General features: G+C 36.0%; 1 protein-coding gene and 1 pseudogene across 2 annotated transcripts in view; one reads left to right on the top strand and one right to left on the bottom strand.

The window, feature by feature from the left end:
* The window catches only part of LOC308520238 (tubulin alpha-1B chain-like), a 42,581-nt pseudogene extending 39,140 nt beyond the window's left edge, over positions 1-3,441 (bottom strand). Inside the window, exon 1 of the transcript in view lies at positions 3,287-3,441. The product of the transcript in view is annotated as a tubulin alpha-1B chain-like (transcript). The remainder of the gene's footprint in view (positions 1-3,286) is intronic.
* Positions 3,442-11,716: 8,275 nt separating this feature from the next.
* MARCHF1 (membrane associated ring-CH-type finger 1) overlaps positions 11,717-22,372 on the top strand; it is a gene marked incomplete at its 5' end in the record, with an annotated part of 361,070 nt that continues 350,414 nt past the window's right edge. Inside the window, 1 exon segment of the mRNA XM_081091749.1 lies at positions 11,717-11,815. Coding sequence (XP_080947875.1) covers positions 11,717-11,815 — 99 coding nt within the window.

The following is a 22,372-nucleotide window of genomic DNA, read 5'->3' as shown; positions in this document are numbered from 1 at the left end:
TATTTCTTTACAGAGGTTTATATTTGTATACAGTAGGAAAGGCCTCAGATAAATGGAGGAAGTAATCTCCCCACCTTGATTTTTAATCTTATGCTGCTTCCTTCTAGTACTATCTGCCTTGCCTCTTGTATCATTACCCGATTCTGTGATTTCCATTCTATTCCTAGGTGTTTGTAACCTAATGTTTACTGCCTAGAATGTGTTATGATCTATGCATGTGCTTTACATATATCATAATCACATGCTTTTTAACTCTTTATGTGATGGCTTCAAGTAAAGTTATTGAATATTTTTCTAGTATTCTTTTACTATAGACTCTAACAGCGAATAGTTGTCTTTATTTACAAGTAATTTAAGGTATCACAAATATATTAGCCTCTTATTTAAAAGGAAAAGTAGAATCTTAGACAATATGATAACAGGTGCATTAAACTCTCTGCCCTTAAGTGGACATTTTATGTGGTTATTTCAACATGACCTAAATGGTCACCATTTTCTTTCATGTTGCATTCATTTGCTAATTATAGTTATTTTTAGAAAAATTATTCTTGGGTAATTGCAGCCTCTTTTACAACTGATGAAATATCACCAGTTAATTTTAGAATTCTAAGCAGAGAACTCTGTCTTTATTGCTTTATTATATTGGTGCCATTCCCTATATAATAGTAAACTTTTTATTAGGTAGTTGCTCTTCTCTGAAGGAAGAGATATCAAATTTAAAATTATGTATAATGTTCATAATAGAATCAGTTCAGATGGTACTTTATTTTCAAACCAATTATAGATATTTGTCTATTGTGTGGTCTGGGAATAAATACCTCTTAATATTCTACTCAAATGTTCCTTCTTTTCAGTGCAACCTCCACAGGGACTAAAAATAATTATTAAATTTTATCCAACTCAGTAATTGTATCAGCAAATATTCCGGCCCCCAAATCAAATTTATGCTTTTTAAGTATTTTAAATAAAGTTCAGTTTCTCTGTGTGTGCCTGTCTCCTTATTTTTCTTTACACATTTATGTTTAGTTAATGTTTTACTTAATTTATCAGCCAGTGCCTGCAGAGCTCTTATGGTAGTAAATTAAGTTTGTGTTCTAAAATTTAGGTGCTTCTTATGATTATTTGACATCTATGGTGACTGCCATCTGTGAAAAATTTTAGGAAATAATGTCTTGTTGAACACATTCTTTCAGTTCAATGATTCATAATATGGCATAAAAAATAGTTTAGGACTTCTATGGTTCAGTTATTTTTCCCTACAATTTAAAAGTTAATTTTCTAGATTTTTGACCTGTTAGTACTCTGTTGACTCCATATTCTTGGGAAAATAGCCAAACACTATAAGAACTTATGACAGATATATTCTTCTGCCCACTACTATGGAAGCAAAGAGATTACTATATTATAGAGTGCATTGAGCTGGGTATCACTGTCACTAAAGCTCTAAGAACATTCATTGACTGTTTGGCTTTGTGGCATGATCTGCAAGGACAGCATAATCAGGGTATGGTGATCATCAGCAACTCACACAATCCATATTGTATTTGTTCTGCAGTCCATCAATCAGTAATCTGCATTAACATGTTGTTTTAAAGGTGCTTAGTGTCATGCAGAGTTAAATTCAATCTAAAATCAGTCATTGGTTATATATTTTGGAACTTGGTCAAGTCATATATCCCTCAGAGCTTCAGTTCCCTTCTCTAATAAATAGAGGTCATAATTCTACCTAGAAAGATTCTGGTGGGAGCCAAGTGAGGTAATATATGTGTAGGGTGTCTGACGCATTACTTGGCAGATAGTAGATGGCTCAAATAGTAATTACTATTGTCATCATTATTATTTCCTATAATGCGTTATATTAATTCAAATTTATAATGATACCATGCTACTACAACTCTGAAAAGCAACACTGTATAAACTACAGCTTGTATACTACATGTATGCAATTTTCTTATAATTCTTAATTTTTAAAAAGTGCTATTCAAAATAGTATAGGCATTTATATTTAATTGACAAGTGAAAGTAATTCCCTTTATAAATAAGAGATTGGGTTTTACTATGTAGTTAGAATACTTTCTTAGGTAGAGTCTGAAGGAACATAGCCAATTACTTTTTAAAAACTATATTTAATTTTCACTATTCCTTTAAATGTATGTACACGTTTAATGATTAAAGCATTTTGTCATTTTAAACTTCAAATATGAGTGGTGAACACTTGGTGCTTACTCCACGGCAGGCCCACGCCAAGAAGTGTACATGCATTATCTTATTTTAAGTGTCAACATAGTACTACTGTGTTAATAATTAGATACATTTACATTAAAAATGAAAAAATAGAATCTTGCTGCCTTAGAAAATTGAAAAAATATATAAATGTTTATTAATAATAAAAATAAAGAAAATATTTAAATAATTAATATAGTACTCTAATTTATTAGATTTTAGAGACCTAATCATGAAATATAGAGAACATCTTATAAAAATGACATAATTATAGCTGATAAATCTTTTGATTTACGTATTTTCCTTTGAAAGTATTGTGATACTCTTAAATATTCAAAAGTCCATTTTTGAATATTTGAAGACCTTTTATGTGTAGAATTGGTATTTGTGTGTGTTTAAGACCCTTTAAGTTGTGGATAAAGAATATGTAATTGACAAACAATAAAGTCGGTAACTAGATAGTTAAGTTCTTTACATTTATTGTCACAACTTGATGGCTTAAGTCTTCTTTTGCCATAAGACCTGGTACTTTTTATCCCCTGTGATTTTTCTCTTTTATTTTCTATGCTATGCTTTATGGTAAGTCATTAATAGCAGCAGGCTCGGCCTGTTTATATTCAATCCTACTTTAACTAAACTATATTGACTCATAAAGGAATAATCTTACTTGCAAAGGATAAACACAACATCTTATGTCACAGAATCCCCCAAATAAAAGGTACTTCAGAAACTATTGAATCCAGCCTTTAAAAATATTTTAAAATTATTTCCTTAATTGTCCCAATAAGTGATTACGTATTCACTATTTGAACATTAAAGTTTGTTTCTAAACTGTAGACTAACACAGTAGCCTGTTTTTATTTTCACAGAGGTCTAATCGTCATAATTTCCTTGCTTGTACTGACTCAAATGTTGGACTATATTCAAGACATTATTTCAAAATATACCCAGCTTACCCCTTGAATTCAACCATTTACCACCCCCTCCCTTTCTCTTTTTCTGGCTCCTCCAAGCCCCTATAACCACACATAGGGAAACAGAAAATGCAGACACTGCTTTGTACCCTTCATTCTCAGACTGCTTTTGAAACTGCTTTTCTCTGCTCTTGGCTCTCACAACATCGTCCTTGGTCTTCTCTTTCTGTTCTAGGCTCTTTCCCTTGGGCTTGATGCCCACTGTTATCATCTGACTAATGCCCTGGTTCTGATTGATGCTCATTCGCTTTTCCTAAAACAATATGGCTTCTCTGGACCCGTTAGATACTGCTCTTCTCTGAAGCCTCTATCCCCAGAACCCCCTGCCTTCACCTGGTCCTTTGTCAGCGCTCACATCTTATGTATCACTCCTCACAGGCTCTCCTGTTTTTTGCCTCTCCTGTGGGTCATTTTTCTGTTGAGCATACCTGCCTGCTTATGGAGCCTGGATCTCCATAGGAATATTTTCACTTTGCTGGCTATCCAAGTACCATGTATTTCAAAATGTGCAGGTTTCAGTAAAGTGCATTCTAACTTTTATGCACCTGTTATTTGCTTCTCCCCAGGAAGTGCTACTAATCTGGAGAAAAACTTCACTGGCTTTAGTGAGGAATAGAGACTATTGTATAGAGCAGTGGTTCTCAACCTTGGTTGCACATTCAAATCACCTGGGAATCTTTTTAAAATCCTGATTTCTGGGCCTCATCCTCCGGAAATTCTGTTTCTTTGTTATGGGGTAGGGCCACAATATTAGTAACAAAGAAACAGAATTTCCGGAGGATGAGGCCCAGAAATCAGGATTTTAAAAAGATTTCCAGGTGATTCTAATGTGCAGCCAAGATTGAGAACCACTGGTATAGAGCTAACACCTGAGTGCTTTTACTAATTCTTTTACTCAGTTTTTGAAATGTAGAAATGTATATTTATCCTTCTGAACATCACTTTTCTCTTTTCTAGAAAGAGATCAGACCTATGTTAGCTGTCTGAATACGGGATATGTAATGATTAACCAAAATTGTTTTAATCAATCAAAAAATTAAAAATATAAGCAACAAATTAGGTGTTAAGATTTTAGTTGTTCCTTACTTTCCATTAGGATATTACGTTTTATAACAGTAAAATGTTGGTATAATATTTTCATCCATGTCAGAAAATAAATTAGAGCATAACATTACTTTTAAGATAACAATCCATACAAAGAGACTATTTAGTGAATTTAGTAAACGTTTTCTCTGGGACCATTATATTAGCTACTCAAAGTTAATGAGTATCTCAGTTCTTATTTTATTTGCTTATTTCTAAAAAATTCTGTGAGAAATATACATGCTGGTTAAAAAAATAGGAATAAGCAATCTTGTTCTTAAAAGGATTAAAAGATAGTTTTGTATTCTTAATGTTCTTAAAACACATTGTTTAATTGGGGTTATATCCAGTTATTTTTTAGTAGCTTACTGTAAGTGTATCACTCATACACTTTTAGGGGAGAGTTAATAGTAAAAATAATTCCAAGCTTCCGTCTATTGAATTGAATTCCTCTCCTAGGGCTACTGTAAGGGAGTGCCAAAAATTGAGTGGCTTAAACAACAGACATGTATTGCCTCACAGTTCTGGAGGCTAGAAATCTGAGATCAAGGTGTTGTCGTTGCCCTGTTCCTTCTGAAGGCACTAAGAAAGCATCTGTGCCAGGCCCTAGCTTTTGTAGTTCCTTGTTGTGTGGCAGTGTACCTTCGAATTCCACGTGGTGTTCTCCCTATGTGAGCATCTGTCTCTGTGTCCAAAATTTTCCCTTTTTTGAGGGCACCACTTCTCCTGGATTGAGGCCTGCACTCATGACCTCATTTTAAATTGATTATATCTACAAAGGCCCTTTCTCCAAATAAAATCATATTCTGAGGTACTTAGGGCTAGAACTCCAACATATATTTTGGGGAACAGGTAGTTTAATCCATAAGGTAGTATGGCTACTAATAAGAAGTATTATTAAATTCTGATAGAATTTCATGTCTTATTTCTAAAAGTCTACAGGGAAATAGTTCCCCTTGTTAAACTATTACATTGTCCTATTTGTTTCCTTCATAGTATGTTTTCAATTTATAAGTACATATTTAATTGTCTGTCATATCTTTCCTATTAGGCTGTAAGTTCCATGAGAGTAAAAACTATTTTATTCATTACTGTCCCAATAGTTAGCATACTGCTTGCAACATAGTGAGTGTTCAATAAATACTTTTTCAAAAAAATGGGATAAACAATTTTGTTCTCAAAAGGATCAAGATAGTTTTGTATACTCAGTGGTCTCTTGAAACACATTGTTCAATTGGGTTTATACCCAGTTAGTTATCAAATTCTATTTTTTGGGGATTTAAAAAAATTTATAAGCTACAAAAACTCCCCTCTGTGAAAATACCCAGTCCCCCTTCCCCCTTACTCTTATTCCTCTGAGATAAGGGTGGAAAGGTTCTGAAGCAGCCAGTGATTTGAAGAACTTCTGCCAGGATTTCGTGCCCCCATAGAGGCCAGCCCATCCTTTTGGGATGACTACTTTACACTTTCTGAAAATATTCGAATAAGTTGATACTTGCCCTAAGAGATACCCCTCTCCCCCATTTGCTTCTTATATAGTAGATACACCAACATTTTGAAAGTTACAGAGAACTTTAACAAAGATTAACTTCTGCATTTATCTACTTGGAAAGTTAAACTGTATCTGCCAAACTAATTTTGTTTTTTAAATAAGATTTTAATTGTATTTGTTTTGAAAATAAAATACTATAAAACATAAAATTTGATTTTGATTAATTCTAAACTATGTCCATAAATCCTAAATTATGTGTACAATATTTCTTAGTTTTTAAATTATTTCTAACATATTTTTAGAGAATAGAATGAAGTGATGTTTTTCTTTCTAATACTGCAAATTAGAAAGGAGCAATGATTAATCCTATGAAGTTAATAAAGAGATTCTGTTTTTGATGACATTCTTTTGTCATGAGCACAATATAAAAAAAAATAAAAACTGGTTCAACTGACCATTTCTGGGCCTGCTGTAATTATCACATATCTTAGTCTGCGGATTGCTATTGATTCTACAAAAGACTGAAATGATGTCCTTCGCTCCATTGTATTCTGCTTCAACCTCAGAAAATAGACGTGTCCAAAATTAGGACCAATACTTTTCAGAGAATAAAATCAAAGATCTTGAGAGTTTATTTCATGTTCATGTTTCAAGGTTGATCATCCAATTGCTTCTGAAAGGTCTCCAGAGACTGAATTCCTACATTAAAAAGATGTTGTTCTAATTACAAAAGATAGTTGCACATACCAAAATAATCATGATTGGATTCCAAAAATCAGACCGAATCCAGGAAAAACACACCATGTTAGAAATGCTTCATTATATTGCAGATTTTTTTTATAAACAGAACTAGGGATTTTAATTATTTTTCTGTTTCATCTTTCCCTCTCATTATTCCCATTGATCTTGTTTTGTTTGTTTGTGTTATTTCCTAACTCTTCTATGTAAGTATATGCTTATGCTTCAGCAGTTCCCCAGTAAAAATAGCTTTTAAATCCAAGTTCCTTCTCCTTCTCATTTACAGTACATCATAAAGTTTTTGTGCAGTGGTATCTTGCTCCTATATTCTTCCCAATAACCTCTCACAGTGGCCTTATGTGATGGCACGTTCAAAATCCATTTAATCAAGGTTTCTCCTCTTTCACCAGGGATATGCTATGAAATATCTTACCCAACTCAGAATGCTTGTTTCCATTTTCAGAATTCACTTGAAATTCTTAACTTTATTATCTTTATATTCTCTACCAATGCTTGGCATAGACTTTACCTTTCTTCAGGCTCTTGGCCTGATTTCTCCCCTCTCCCTTCCCAAGGTTCAATCAATGACATATTCTAATGGGCATACATGGCCTAAATCAATTGATAATCTTAAAACAAATTTTCTCTGTTATTTAAAATAGTAACCTGCATCCCCACAAGCCAATCTCACACTCCTCTCTATGCCTTGGAATGACTTTATCACCCTATGTCTAGCAACCCCCAATTCCTCAAGATGAACTATTTAGACTTAGGATGATTTCTTGGTGCTCAAACCTTTTTGGTTTTGATTTTTACTTACAGTCAGTATTCTATATTATGTTTCAAATATTGATATATTGCATCATATGTTTTTCAAACTAATTTGCCTATGTAAGTCATATCTCCCTAATGACATAGCAAACTCCTTGACTACAAAGATTATCCCACATAATGTCATACATTACCTCCTGCCACTTAATTCTTAGCATTGTTCAGAAAGCACAGATGTTCAAGAAATACTTGTTGAATTTAATTATCAGTCTGTCCAGTTAATGTATTAGTAGGTGTTACCTTACTTCCTTTCCTTTGTCTAATACTGTATTTCTTTTCTTGCTTAATTACAATCTAAATAAACTACCTGAGGTCCTTCCTTCCTTCCTTCCTTCCTTCCTTCCTTCCTTCCTTCCTTCCTTTTTCTTGAAGTGGCAAAGTTGAAGGAGGACTTACAGTATAGGATCAGATGCAAATCTTGTTTTGTTTTCCTTTTAAACTAGAGACAACCTAGGTCATCAAGTGCAGGGAGAACACCAAATCAGAATCGCTTAGGAAAAGCTGAGATCCTAGCATTAAAATTACAAACTGCAACTGCCAAATTTAGGAGCCAGAGTCTGTAAGTACTGTTCCCAGAACCAGAGGGTTGGAAACCAAAAGGAGAAAGCAAACCAAATGTAATTCAGGCTGTATGGCCTGGTATCAGGTGGAGAGCGAATCTTCCAGGATGGTTTCAACACTAATTATAGTAAATAATTTCCACAGCAATGTTGGGAAATCTCGATCATGCCTCTGTGTTGTAATTGTGTATGTAGACACAAATTAGCTGAATGATTCCAGAATCCATGGCTTTTCTCTGGTAGCAAGGCTATTCCTGTAAGTGCTCAGTTGCTGAATGCATTGCATCCTGTTTATTCCATGGGGTTTAATTACTCACAAGATGGACTGTGCTCTCCTAGGAGAAATGCATTCCACAGTACCGTAGTTTTGTTTTGTTTTGTTTTTAGTTTTGGATTGTAATAAAATGAGTCATCCCAGGGAGCCTTCCTTCATGCTTGTAGTTGGCAGAGTATGTTGGGAGCTGCTTAAGAAAAGGTGTTAGATGCAAGTCATTGAGGTTAGCTAATATGTGTTCCAAGGCAAGAGAGTATTCTGCCCAGCTGGCATGGCTCAGTGGTTGAGCATCAATCTAAGAAGCATCGACCTAAGGTCATGGTTTGATTCCCAGTCAGGGCATATGCCCGGGTTGTAGGCTTGATCCCTATTTTGGGGCCTGCAGGAGGCAGTCGATCAGTGATTCTCTCTCATCATTGATGTCTCTATCTCTCTCTCCCTCTCCTTTCCTCTCTCTCTGAAATCAATAAATATACTTAAAAAAAAGAGTATTCAGACACACAAAGTGTTAAAAGTATGCGCTTTCTTTTTCTTTCTCTCTCTGATACAGTTTGAAAGTTTTAAAAGTTCAATTTGTGGCAGTACCTAATACAATAGTAGGTGAATGTTCATTAAACATTCTGGTTATTAATGTTTCTTGTTATTTCTGAAGTATTTATTTGAAAAGACATAATAAACTTTCTCTTGTTTAATGTGTAAATTACTCTGGGAAGTAAATATCTTTTTTAAAAATTCAATTTATTTTCTAAATTTTAAGGTAAAAGAAAGCTAATTAAATAACTCAACCACATAAATCAAATTAACTTGACATTTAAATCTGATTTTTGAAAAATCTCATAGTAAACAAAGGATAAACCTTGCATGTATAATGAGGTCAAGGATTAAGAAGAATGCCATTTAGTTAATTCAAGCTAGAAATCTCCTTTCCTGTAACTTCAATGAATATTTTAAGCAAAAGTACTAAGTCTAAATTATCTGGAAAGCTGCCTTAGCCATTCATGGAACTTTTCATGGATGTAAACACTGAGGATAGTACTTTTCTAAACAGATTCATAATTTACATTTTAATAGTTGTCACACACTATTGAATTTACAGACTTCTATGTTCAACCTTTCCTTAATTAAGACAGCCCTTCTAGATACAGGGATTAAGGATTATTTTTAAAATAAGGAAATGACCACCTCACAATTATACATTACAGAAGTGATTTTTAGGCATTATCAACTTAACTTTGGGTATGACATTTTTGGAAGAATTTGACTTTTAGTCACTTCATTAAAGCTTCTGTGTTTCACACATTTTGTAAACTAGGGGTGATGATTGTTAGGGTCACCAAAGGAGGTATGCAAGAGGCTGAAAGTGGTAAAGAATTATAAATTTATTAGGTCATCTGGAAACCAGATGGGCTGAGCCCCAAAATGGTGCCAGCACCCAGTGACCATGGAGTCAGAGGTAGGTGGACTTTTTCTGCAGGGACTTCTCTGGGAAGATCAGGATCCTAGGTAGGTAAGGAGGGGAAAGTTAGCAAATGGATGTGGTTTGAGCGAAAGGGAATGTTGGTTGAGAAATAATCTAAAGGTCAGGAGAACGGATATCAATTCAATTATTTGATCAGACCAGACCTAACAATGATGAGCAAATGCCAGGTTTAGGGCTACTTAACTCTGTTTTGTTGTTGTTGTTTTTTATTTCTAAGCAAGAAAATTGTTACTAGACAAACTTTAATTTGCTTATTGCTGCTCTAAGGTTATTTTATTGACATACTGCAGTGATTCCCCAAATTGGTTTGTATCAGAATTAATGATATTTTAAAGAAATGTCCAGCTCAGCTTCCCACTGCAGCCTACTGAATCTGAATCTATGGTAAAGTGAGTCGCAGGTATCTATCTGTGTTATAAAATCTCTGCAGGTGGGCCTAATGGATGGTAGGGCGGCAAACCAAACTTGAAAGTACATAGAAGTATTTATTTCACCAAATATTTAACGTAAGGATTTTTTTGAACCTTTACATGAATATTTTTGTGTTAATGACCAATGAGAGTACCTATCCTTTTCACTTTATGACTATCTTGAGTTTTAAAAAAAATTGGAGTGTCTTATAGAAAATGACCCTCTTTGTTGTGGAATGCAAAGGTGGTTAAAGATGAAGTGCAGCTGGAAACTACTTGGAAGTTTAGGGACAAATTAGAATTTACACCCAGTGCCTGAAGATATATAAAACAACAGATTTTCTAAATTTTGCTTCTTTTGGAGTAAAGAAACACAAAAGATAGTGAGATCTGATCTATTTACAATGTCCAGAAAATATAAAGTGCATGTATACAAAATGAGAAAGACAATTCAGTTCTTTTAAAAGCAGAATACCAAATACCCTAACAAAGAAGAAAAGATCACAGGGCAAAAGTGATTTTTTAAAAAAATGTATTTTAAGAACTCACTGTACTGAGAGATTAGATTGTTTAAATATAGAGGGCAGACATTTGGATCAATCTTTTTTTTACAAATTGTATACTTATTAAGAAAGAGGACAATCAAGTCCTTAGCAGTCTGTTTCCTTCTTGGAAAAGCAAGGAGAGGCTACTACTGATTCTAATAAATATATTTCCGGGAGCACAGGAATTGCAATAAAAAATGTGTAGTGTGGTGCTCTGTTCTCAGAATGATGCCTTTTGACTCCTGGTGTCTTATTAAGGGAGGTGAAGGGAATGTTAACTTTTTCATCATCATCCAAAAAGACCTTTGCACTTGCTCCCAATTCTCTCTCTCTCTCTCTCTCTCTCTCTCTCTCTCTCTCTCTCTCTCTACACACACACACACACACACACACACACACACACACACACCCCTACTCATTTTATGGAACTTATTTGGATGCTCTTCACTTCAAGGCAGGTTCTTTGACCTAAACAAATGATCGCAGAAGCTTGAAGGACACAGCCAGCTTCTCATGCTTTTCAAGGAAGAGATTTGGCTCCAAATAGGACACTAAGCTTTTCAGCCTTCTGCTTATTTACTTAGTCAGAGGGATGCAGTGTCTCTGGGTGCTTAGTGGACCCCTGAGGAATCTGGAGAAACAAAAGCAGAAGTGGTAGCCGCTGCAAATGTGGGAGCCTGTGCCATTTGAGAAAGCAGTTGCTAATAAGGGCCTGTGAGACCTAGGTTTCCTTGGTTTCCATGACAGTTATTAGGTACCATCGAAATTGAGTTGTCTCCCGCAATGCTCATAGGGGAGAGGAGGTGCTCCAGTGACAAAGCAGTGCAGTTATGACTTGCAGTAAATCATCCTTCTGAGAGACAACATCCCCTGGATTACTTGCCCTTGCATTTCTCTTACCAGTAGAGTCCCTAACAGTGTGTTTGATGTTTTGGCCAGAGACCCTGGCTTCTGCTGCACTAGTGTCTCAAACACTATTTTTCCCCTTTTGTTTAGAGATGAGCTTGGCAAAGCAAGGATATGAACAATTGTGCAGGTGGGCTACTCAGGGCGAGTGAAGAGATAAGGCATCCAATCAGGGACTGGCAACCTGCAGCCCTGCCAATATGCCCCTCCACCAGATTTCCGTAATCCCAGCACGGGAGACTGCCAGCAATGGGAGAAGTTCAATGGGCAGAAACAAAGAGAAGAACAAGGAAGTCGAGGTAAGAGGAGGTTTGATTTAATAAAATGAGACAGCCAAGCCAACTGCAGCCAATGCTGCTCTTTGCACCACAGGATGTGGCTAAGGCTTAAGAGCCCCTGGGGTCTTGCTCTCAGTATGTAACTGTGGATTGATTGGCAGGAGATCATTTGGAACTAACAGGGACCTACGAAACATAACCTCTAGTTTCTGAATGAGGAAAGGACTCAAACCCATAAGGACACTTGCTGCTTGACAGATAAAAACTTTTGCCTCTTTTTCTAAACAGTGTACAGGGTCACTTTGGTGGACTTTTATGGCTCATGGGGGACAACCCAGCTGTCCTGTGGACATTGCTGTTGTCCACTTTCAGACCGCGGGGCTGTTGATACTTGCTAATGTTGCTCACTGCCCACTAAGCTGGAATGTTTGAAAATGACTCTCTTAACGAAGTGACAGAAACACCAGAGATATGACAGCTGTGTAACTGAATATATAACATGAATTAAGATGACATTTCACTGCCTCATAGGATCTATTGCTCTCCATATACACTCCCAGCACATGTCTGTGTATTAGTTTTGTTTGACCTGTTTCATCTTTTTCTTCATGAAAAAGCAGCACTATTGGAAACTTACATGGGCAAGAGAAATATAATAATTAACACCATATTCAGGCTTTATTTTACAGTTAAATATAGCAGCTGCTGTTCTAAGTTAAATTGCCTGAAAGATCAGATGCTGGGACCTTACTTCAAAGTATTTTAAGAAAATGATTAAGCAGACACAAGGATATTGGGTGAAAATAAAAATGTTGTTGTGTTAAAAGGGACCTTGAGATAGAATGCCAGATCCTGTAATCCTCTTGTCTTTTTAATCTGTTGACAGTCCTCAGGTCTCCTTAACTTTGTAGAAAATGAGCTTTCCTACCTCCAGTCATCTTTTACCTAAAGAATAGGTAGTAGGGGGCATAGAAACAAACCAAAAACCAAGCAAAACAAACTATTAAAGGCAGTGGAATGTCAAGATTGACTGAGAGGAAGAGAATAATAAATTCAAGCACACGTTCATTTATAGCCTCTTTGTACTTCACTTGAACTGATTTTGAAATGTTATTGAAGCCCTAGCCAGTTTGTCTCAGTGGATAGAGCATTCAGCCTGTGGACCAAAGGGTCTCAAGTTCAATTCCAGTCAGGGGCATGTACCTCCGTTGCAGGCTCCTCCCCATCCCTGGCCCTGGTGGTGGTGGTGGGGTGGGGGGGGGGCGGGGGGGAGGTGAGGAGGGGGCTAGCAGGAGGCAACCAATCGATGTGCTTCTCTCACATGGATATTTCTCTCTGTCTTTCACTCTCTCTTCCACTCTCTCCAAAAATCAGTGGGAAAATATTATCGTTGAGGATTCAAAAAAGAAATGTCATTGAAGATTAGTGAGATCTTAATGTGGCTAGAATTTGTATAAAACTTCAGGAGATTTGTCTGACTAATATAGCTTGAGAGATACTTTACCTTAGTAATGCCCTTTCATAGGCACATTACATATTTCTGGAGTTACTAAAATGAAAAATCCTTGTAAAGTCAGGAAACTGACCAGTTTATTATTAATCAAAAATATTCTTTTAAATATTTTTCCTCTTTGACTTGGTAATGGGATTGTTAGAACATCAAAGAGCTGTCTGTTGAGTTTATTGGAATGGGGTGGAGAGTGGAGGACATTGACCACTTTTGAAACTAGGTTTGGAATTGCTAAAAGCAGATTTATAAATTTTATGTATTGCTCATCATCTAGATCCTTTGGATGCATTTAAGATAATTTTGAAGGAACCTGCATAAGATGAAATTGGGTGATAGTTTTGACATCTAGAATGACCAGCATCTGAAAAATGTTTCATTTCGAGATCCCCCCACCCTCCTTCTTTGGCATATGTCACTGCCAGAAATCTCCTGCTGCTGCTGTCTACTTGGTGATGAATAAGATAAAGGTGGGATGGCTGGCTTGTGTGACTTTTGTAAAAAATCAAACAAACTTGGTTGTTTTCCATGTTAGGTATAATAATGAAATTATTCTACCTCAAACATAGCCACAATCTTTATTCAGATATTGATGTTAAGCCACATTTTCAGAAATCCTCACAAATATTTTAAAGAAGTACCTATTTATGAACAGCTTCATTTCTTTCAGGGGCAAATACACTTTAATATGTCACAGGGTGAATCGGTGGGTACTCTTAAAGGAAAATAACGTTAAATATCGGAAAAAGAAAGGAAGCTCCCAGCCTACATGTTATTTTTAAAAAGAGACATAGTTCTAAAAAAGGGAAGCACTTTTTAATACCTCTTGATTTCCTATAGGATGGAGTTAAATATTTCTTTTTTGAAGCATAGTATTAAATCTTATTAAAGAGATCTCCTGTTTTGAAGAATTAAATAAATAGTCTAAAAGGGTTCTAAATGCCATTTAACGTGGATAAATTAAACACCATCCACCCTGTGTCTTGGAAAGCAAGAGGAACCTGTTCAGGACAAGTGGTGACTCTCTTTAAGGAAGTTAGAACATCTTGTAGACAGGTGCACTTTTTCTGATTGAGCAACTCAGACACATCCTCCTTTGGAGCTTTTTCAATGTATTTTACTTGTCTTAAAGTTGTCAAACTAATACATGCACACATAGGGCAAGTGATCCAACTTCAGGATTAAGGATTTGCTAATTTAAATGTTGAGCAAATTTAATTTGTTCTCTTAGAAACTTGAATATACTAACCTATAAACTTTATATCTAGTTTTTTAAATAACATAAAGAAAATATGAAAATATTATTATTAACTAGTATAACACTCCAAAAGATCAAAGCTGAAAAAATAACATTAAAATTAAAAATAATAATAATTCTAACTCCAAGCTTTATAGTGAATATACGTTTGACATATTTTGCATGGCACAACATTATAATTATTTATGCATTTGCTTCATAAATAATTCACCCCAGAAGTGCAAAAAAAAAAAAAGAGCATATAACACCAGTTTGGATATAGTTGGGATTAATGTTTAGATGAAGTATGCAGATTTATCTTCTAGAGACATCAGCTCTAGAGGTTGTTCGGACAGTTAATGGACAGTGCCTCAGACTTGCATTCCAGAGACAAGATTTTATTAACACAATTTTATTATTAGATGATCAATCTCTTGTGAAATTGATAGACTAATCAGAGTTTTGAAAGATTTATATATAATGCAGCTGATCAAATGTATTAATTTATACCTGGAGATAATATTTTTTAGTGATAGAATGCTCGAGAAAAGTTCAAAAAAGGAAATTAGTAATTGGACTTTTCTTTGTAGCATGAAATCAATGAGGGAAATGAAATAGTTTGGTGTAGGGATATTATTATTAACCTACACCTTGGGAAAGCCACAACATTGGGAAAACCATGGAGGGAAATGGCTCTGTAAAGAGGTTAGTAGCTCTAGCTCTAGATATCTTCAGATCTCTCCTTCTCTAGTTGAGTACAGAGACTGAACAGTTTAGTTTCTTTAAATCTCATTTCCCTACTTTTCTAAATGGGCCGCTTTGCTTCTGTTTATCCATTTTCCCTTCTTTTTTTTCTTTTTTTTTTTTAGATCTATTACCATATATTAGGCTACAATGAATTCACATCAGGGATTCAGGCATGTAAGACCTGTCTCTTACAAGACTAATCAAATTCTTAGAACTTTCGAGGTCACTTACTTTCATACTCTGTAACTGGAAATTCTGATTGTGTAAATTTAAATACTTAGTTGACCTCTGGCACATATTCCTTAAAATGCTCTGGGATTGATAAGCAAATGTTTCTGAAGCCCACTCGATTTCAAACGTAGAGCTGACCCATGGATCCAGCCAAGAGTGCTGCTGCCACTTCATTGCATGCTGCCCTACACTGTTGGTACAGAGCTGGGAGTTAGACAATGGGAGTTACATCAGAGAAAAGAGGCCATGAGGCCTTGCCTTCTACCCTTCCCTCATTTGCAAACTGACCATGCATGCCAACCATGCTTTAGAACAGTTTTTTTGTGGGTAGAGGGAAGGGCAGAGAAGGGGGAGTTTATATGTATATTTTTCCTTTACTGATTTCATGATATTTCTTTACTTCAGTTTTCCTCTTCTTTTCCAAAAAGAATGTTAACTCTCCTTCCCTTTTTCTGGGATATCCTTTCGAGGTCTTCTGTGTGTCTTTCCAATGATAGCCCATCGGGCCACCTTCCTTACAGTAGCTGCTGCTCTGTTAATTGGCAATCCTTTCATGAGCATCAGCGATGTGAAAAAGATGGTTCTTTGATATATATCCTTCTTTTTAAGCACAGTGGATAAATTAAAGATTAACTCTACTTTTTAGTAGAAAATCATAAAAACTAAATAACACATTGAATCTCAGGGCCAGAGCCTCCTAATTTGAGATTAGACAATCTAATTTCAGATTCTACGTGTTTCTTTACAATTAAGGTACTATAACATTTTCACGTTTCTTAAGCTAAATTTATAGAATCAAAGTATCTCAAAATCAGAAAGTCCCTTAAGAATTTTTTTTATCTTAATTCCACAATTAAAACCCATAGAGAATAAGCAACCTGTCTATGTCACACCACTGCTGAGTGGTAAAGCTGGGATAAAAACACAGGCCTACTAACTGCCAGTCTAGTGATCTTTTGGTTGTTATTGCATTTGGTAAGTTTTTTTTTTTCTCCAAGGAACAGAATTACAATCCCCAAACTTAAAGAGGCTGTCTAACCCTCAAAACTGCTAACCTCTCGACGGGGGCAGTTTGGATTTCTTGTTGTTATCTGACCATGACTCAATATAAAATGGCTTCTATTTATAGAGTATAACTAGAATTAATCTCATTAAAGCTTAGAGAATAAGTTAAAATTAAATAATAATGGGCAAAACCATTTAGGGAGAAAACTAGACTAAGTGAGAGTCAGGATAGCTGAAATGGAGTTGTGGTCTCACCAAAGCCTTTCACCTTAAGTAAGTTCCTTAACCTCTCCAGCTTGTCCCTTAAAGAAAAAAAGCATGTTTACTAGTGAATGTAGATAAGAAGTATATTTACTAATATATCTCACTTCAAAAATATTATTTTCATCTGTTATTCCATTAGCATAATCATGTGGTTGTGCTCCACTCTGGGTGTACAATGACTGTGATTGTCTTCAAAGGCATGCAGTAGGTCCTGGAATGACATGTTTTATCCCATGCCATTTTGTTGTAACATTGATGAGAATACATGTTTATGTCAATAAGCCTACTATGACATTGGTTGTATTGTATGTCATTTCACTTGAAGTAGTTAAGTGAGGACTTACTGTGTTTGGCTCAGGCAGCATAGAGCTGAGTAGTGAGGACTCACTTTCGTGGACATCCATTATCTCTTCTGTGCATCATTCATTCTTCCTTCTGTAACAGACTCAGAGAACCAGCCCTGCCCATTCTCAGCCATGTGTTTCAGGGCGAGCTTCGGTTTGTTTAAATCAGTCAGTATATCATAGTAATCGGCTCAGGAATGGATATATAACTCCATCAAAATCAATGACACATGTTGAACCTTTTGGACTTTTGGGGAAGAGAAGCCTTTGGTCCTAGAAACCTTTAGAATAGACTTGCTTTTTTCTTCTGGATGGTTTGTATGAGGACATGAGGTCCGGATCTGGATATTGTAAAGGAAAAGGTTGGAGCTTCAGGGGAACTAAAGATGCCTTTGATGCTGAAGTTGACTTGGAAATAGGACAAAGAAAGAGAAAATAAGTTCTGAATGATGTTGGCAGAGCCACTTGGTCAGCCCTAGCTTGAAACCAACCCTTGTCAAAACCAAACAACTTTCCAATGAAGCAATTCAATATATATTCTTTATTGTTTAAGCCATTTTTTGGATGTTATAATACTTACAACATAGCAGAGCTCTAAATGATTTTCTTTTGCCAGAGTGTATTTACAATAGTTCCCTGCAGTGTTACCTGTGCAACGACTCTTGGGAGATTGAAAATAGCTGGGATTCAGATAAAGCAATCACAAACATTCATGTATGAATAACCTTTTTACGTTTACCCAGAATGCTCTGTATTAATCAAATAAAATACATCTTTGGCAGGTGTGAATCTGACCTATAGAGGGAAGGCTAGGGGGTAGAAAGGCTAATTCTCATTTTCATTGCTCCAGAAGAGCGATTTCCAATGACTCTCCTGAGTTTAAATTGAGTATTAGAGTCCCATGTGCTTAGAGTGAATTCCACTGAGTCTGCTAATAGCATTAAAATACTTTCATATAATGAAAACCAGCAAATTTCCATATTACTATTGGCTTTCAGCAATGAAATTAGCATAATTCACTTTAATTTTTCTTGTTTAAAACAGATGTTGTGGCTAATTGCTTTAGTAAGTAAGACTGAATAACACATTTATTGACTATTAAATGAAAACAATTAGTAATTGCTGGTACGCCCTGATCGGTATTTTTTAAAATTGTGGGCTCACTTAGGCAGGCATATTGTTAAAACTACTCTCCTGGTGTGGGTTTTTAAAAAATTATTACATATTCATGGGTGATTTAATGAGACTCAGTGTGATCATCATGTTTGAAAGGTAGTTGAACAAAAATCTTGATGTAGAAGCGTCTAGGTCCTAGGAGCATGGGAGGAGCAGATGTAGCTACACATGTTTTATTAATCAGGATATTTAGAACTTGCTGATTAGCCAACATTTGCCTCAGTTCTTCGCAGCACAAAGGGAGCTGACAATACCAACATGGATTTAGAATCGCTCATTTGAAGTTCCGCTGAGGTGGGATCATAGTCTGAGGGTTGCTTTCCCTCAGCTCATGCCTCCAAATATCACTCTGAGCCACTTGCAGCAGCCTGCATAACCTTCAGGGGAGGATGAGAAATGACATCTATTCGATACTCATTCTCTTTCCTGTCTCTGCAACCCTATTAAATAATTGAAATAGGTGTGACATGAGGGTAGAACTGGTGATAAGACTTTGCTGTTAAGCGAGCGAAAAGGACAGAGTGGTCCAGAGCGCTGGGTGTCTGGCTTTTGGCTTTTGGCCTCTCACTTTTCACACTGATTATCCCATTCATCAAACTGTGCAAATCTAGATATGAAAGGCAAAGGAATGTCTTTCGCCGGACCACTGCCAAAGGAACACTTTGAATTCTTTAGGATTTGTACTTTTGATGTCAACATCAAAAAGAAAATTTCTTAGGAAAAGAAGTTTGGCACCGGGAAGTCATTGGACATGCAATGCTGCAGGGCACAGAAAAGCTCTGTGTGACATACCGAGTGAACAACACATTTGTTCAGTGAGGCACCAGCTCCGTGTTTTCACAAATGTTCAGTTGGGTTTTTTGTTTGTTTGTTTAATTGTTTGTTTTTTACAAATAGTAATTCTTCCTACCTGTAAACCTAAACAGCTTTACTCCTAAACAAGTTCCATACAGCACTGTATGGCTACGGATGCTTTCTGGCTGAAAGTGTATTAATTTGAACAGACTTAGATCTGTAACCCAGTTTTACTTTCCGTATTTATTCAAAATTCACTTTCATAAACTTAGAAAATAGGAGATTTGTTATTGTAAACTTTACAAAGCTTTACAAATTTAAATTCCAGCAGTAAGTTTTATTTTAGTCTAAAACTATTTTCTATATAACCATTTACTGTGAAACAACTACTGCAGTTCATTCAAGTTTTGGAAGAAGCAATTTCTTCTTTTTTTTTTAGTATATTTTATTGATTTTTTACAGAAAGGAAGGGAGAGGGATAAAGAGGAAGAAACATCGATGAGAGAGAAACATCGATCAGCCGCCTCCTGCACACTCCCCACTGGGGATGTGCCCGCAACCAAGGTACATGCCCTTGACCGGAATCGAACCTGGGACCCTTGAGTCCGCAGGCCGATGCTCTATCCACTGAGCCAAACTGGTTAGGGCAGAAGCGATTTCTGTAAACAGTCATTCACACAGTGAAGGTTTTGCCTTTCCCTATCCATGCTACCATCTGACTCAGGCATTCAGATTGCTGTCCAGTGAGAGTATAATAGAAACTTCATGCTTTCGATTTAGAAGGAATCTCTTGCTTATTATATGACTGTCTATGTTGAGGCAGCAAAGCGGGGCAGGTACAAGCATGTGTCTGGAGGAAGAATAATTAGGCACAAATCTGAGCTTTGCTACTTCTTAGCTGAGGGACCTTGGTAAGCTTAGTTAACATTTCTGTGCCACAGTGTCATTATGTGTAAAATAGTGACAAATGTGAGGACTATCTCATAGAGTTGTGAGAATTAAAATAAATTGATACTTCAAGTGCTAGGAGATTCATTGAGACAAAATAAATACCATTAAGAGCTGGATAAATAAAAGTGCTCAAGGAATTAATTCCCTATGTTGACTATATTTTTATCAACATATTTTATTTATAATGAATATGATTAAGTAATAGCTTCATTAATGATGAAGTGGTAAAATATTTATGGTTGCCTGGAATCATTGATTGAGCTTTTTATAATAATGATGATAAAAATAATTAAAAGAAAAAGCTAACTAATTACTATTTGAAGTTTGTCAACTATTTGACCTCTATGGGGATAGACCATGTCTTAGATAAGTGGACCCTAACCTTATGGCTTTTCGTTGCTGTCTGAACCTCAATCCGACAGCGGCTGAACCAAGAATTTTCTAGTGTTAAAACTTTGTAGAGAAATACATGTCATCTTTCACTTCTGTTCCCTTAACACATTGCCACGTGTTCTTTACTTACACTAATGTTTTTCAACATTTCATGGACTTTAAAATTTTTGCATTGTAAATATCTTATTTTGATCATTTTTTTTACTTCATCTTTATGATGGCAATGTTCTTAATTGCCTTTTGTTTACCAACTCGTTAGGTATTATAAAGAACAGGTTATGCTCTGAAAAACTAAAATAGCCAATGATATTCAATAGGAGTTTGTTGAAGAGTTACATGCACCGGATGATGTTGTGAATATTTGAGTACTTACGGAAATTATATATTTTTTTTCACTTTTCTAAATCACAATAAAAATTTGTAACACAATAACATTGAGCTGAACAGCTTTTACATGATCGTCAACTGCACATGATGGCTTTATTATAACTGTCAAACTTACAGCATTTACCTGAGGTACTGGCTTGGTTCAATCTGGCATGAGTTCCGCAGTGAAAAGTTTTTTTGGCTCCTCTTTGGGGATGTCAGAGTGTGCACCATCAATTAAATTGCTTACCGTAGACATGCCTAAGGACAAGCCACTGCACTGAGTTTGAATTGGGTAAGAGAATATGAGACTAGGGAGCTTATTTACATGGGCTGGATAACACTATAGATGATATTTAACAGGGGTCAGTCGCTCTGCCTTTGTATAATGTCAACAGGTATGTAACTATTTTCTCCCCGGTTTTTCAAACTGTAGAAATCCTGGGTTTGGTAGCCCTGAATGTGGATGGCTAAAATGGGCTTTCCTCTTTCCCTGAAATTTTTATATATACATTTGTGGTTTTTAGCATGAACAGATAATCTCTCTGCCCAACCTGGTAAATAGATATGCTATGAAGATAAAGGTAGCTTTGACCTAATCTTGACACTAAACTCATACATAGAGTATATATTTCATATTTACAATCATCATTATTATTATTTTAGCTAATAATTATTGAATACGTACAACAGGAATTGTCTTATGTGCTTTTTATGATAACTTACAACTTCTCTATGAGATTGTACTACAGTTACTATTTCTGTGTAGTAAACTACCCCAAACTTAATGGGTTAAAGCTATTATTTATGCCCTAGCTGGTTTTGCTCAGTGGATAGAGCATCAGCCTAAGGACTGCAGGGTCTCAGGTTCAATTCCAGCACATGCCCAGTTTGCTGGCTCGAACCCCAGTAGGGAGTGTGCAGGAGGCAGCCAATCAATGATTTTTTCTCATCATCGATGTTTCTCTTTCTCTTTCTCCCTCTCCCTTCCTCTCTGAAATCAATAAAAATATATTTAAAAAAAAAGGGTTAGGCCAATTATAAAAGTACTAGTCTGAAAGCCAGCAGGTTTGAGACCCCCAAAGAACCAATTTTTTATGTTGAGTCTGAAGACAGGAAAAGACCTATGCCCCAGCTCCAGTGGTCAGGCAGGAGGAACGAGGAGTCCTTTCTTACTCAGCCTTTTGTTCTATTGAATTCTTTAATCGATGGGGTGGAGGCCACCCACATTAAGGAGGGCAGTCTGCTTAATTTAGCCTAATGACCCAAATGTTAATTTTATCTAGAAACACCTTCACACACACATTCAGAATAATGTTTGGCCAAATGTCTGGCATGCTTTGTTCTAGTCAAGTTGACACAAAATTAATCATCACAGGATCCGTCTAGCTTCTGCCTGCTCCCTGCTCCCAAAGCCAAGGCACATATTTTGGGTTTTTATGGTAGCACCTTTCTTCCAGGCACCATGTGTCTGCTATAGTTATGATTGCTATATAACGAATTATTCCAAAAGTTAGTGGCTTAAAACCAACAGTTTATGGTCATGAATTCTGTGGGTTGAA

This window comes from Myotis nattereri (assembly GCF_964212035.1).
Source record: "Myotis nattereri genome assembly, chromosome: 5".
NCBI lineage: Eukaryota > Metazoa > Chordata > Mammalia > Chiroptera > Vespertilionidae > Myotis > Myotis nattereri.
Note: the sequence above shows the minus strand (reverse complement) of the source record. Positions and strands in the feature narration are given on the sequence as shown.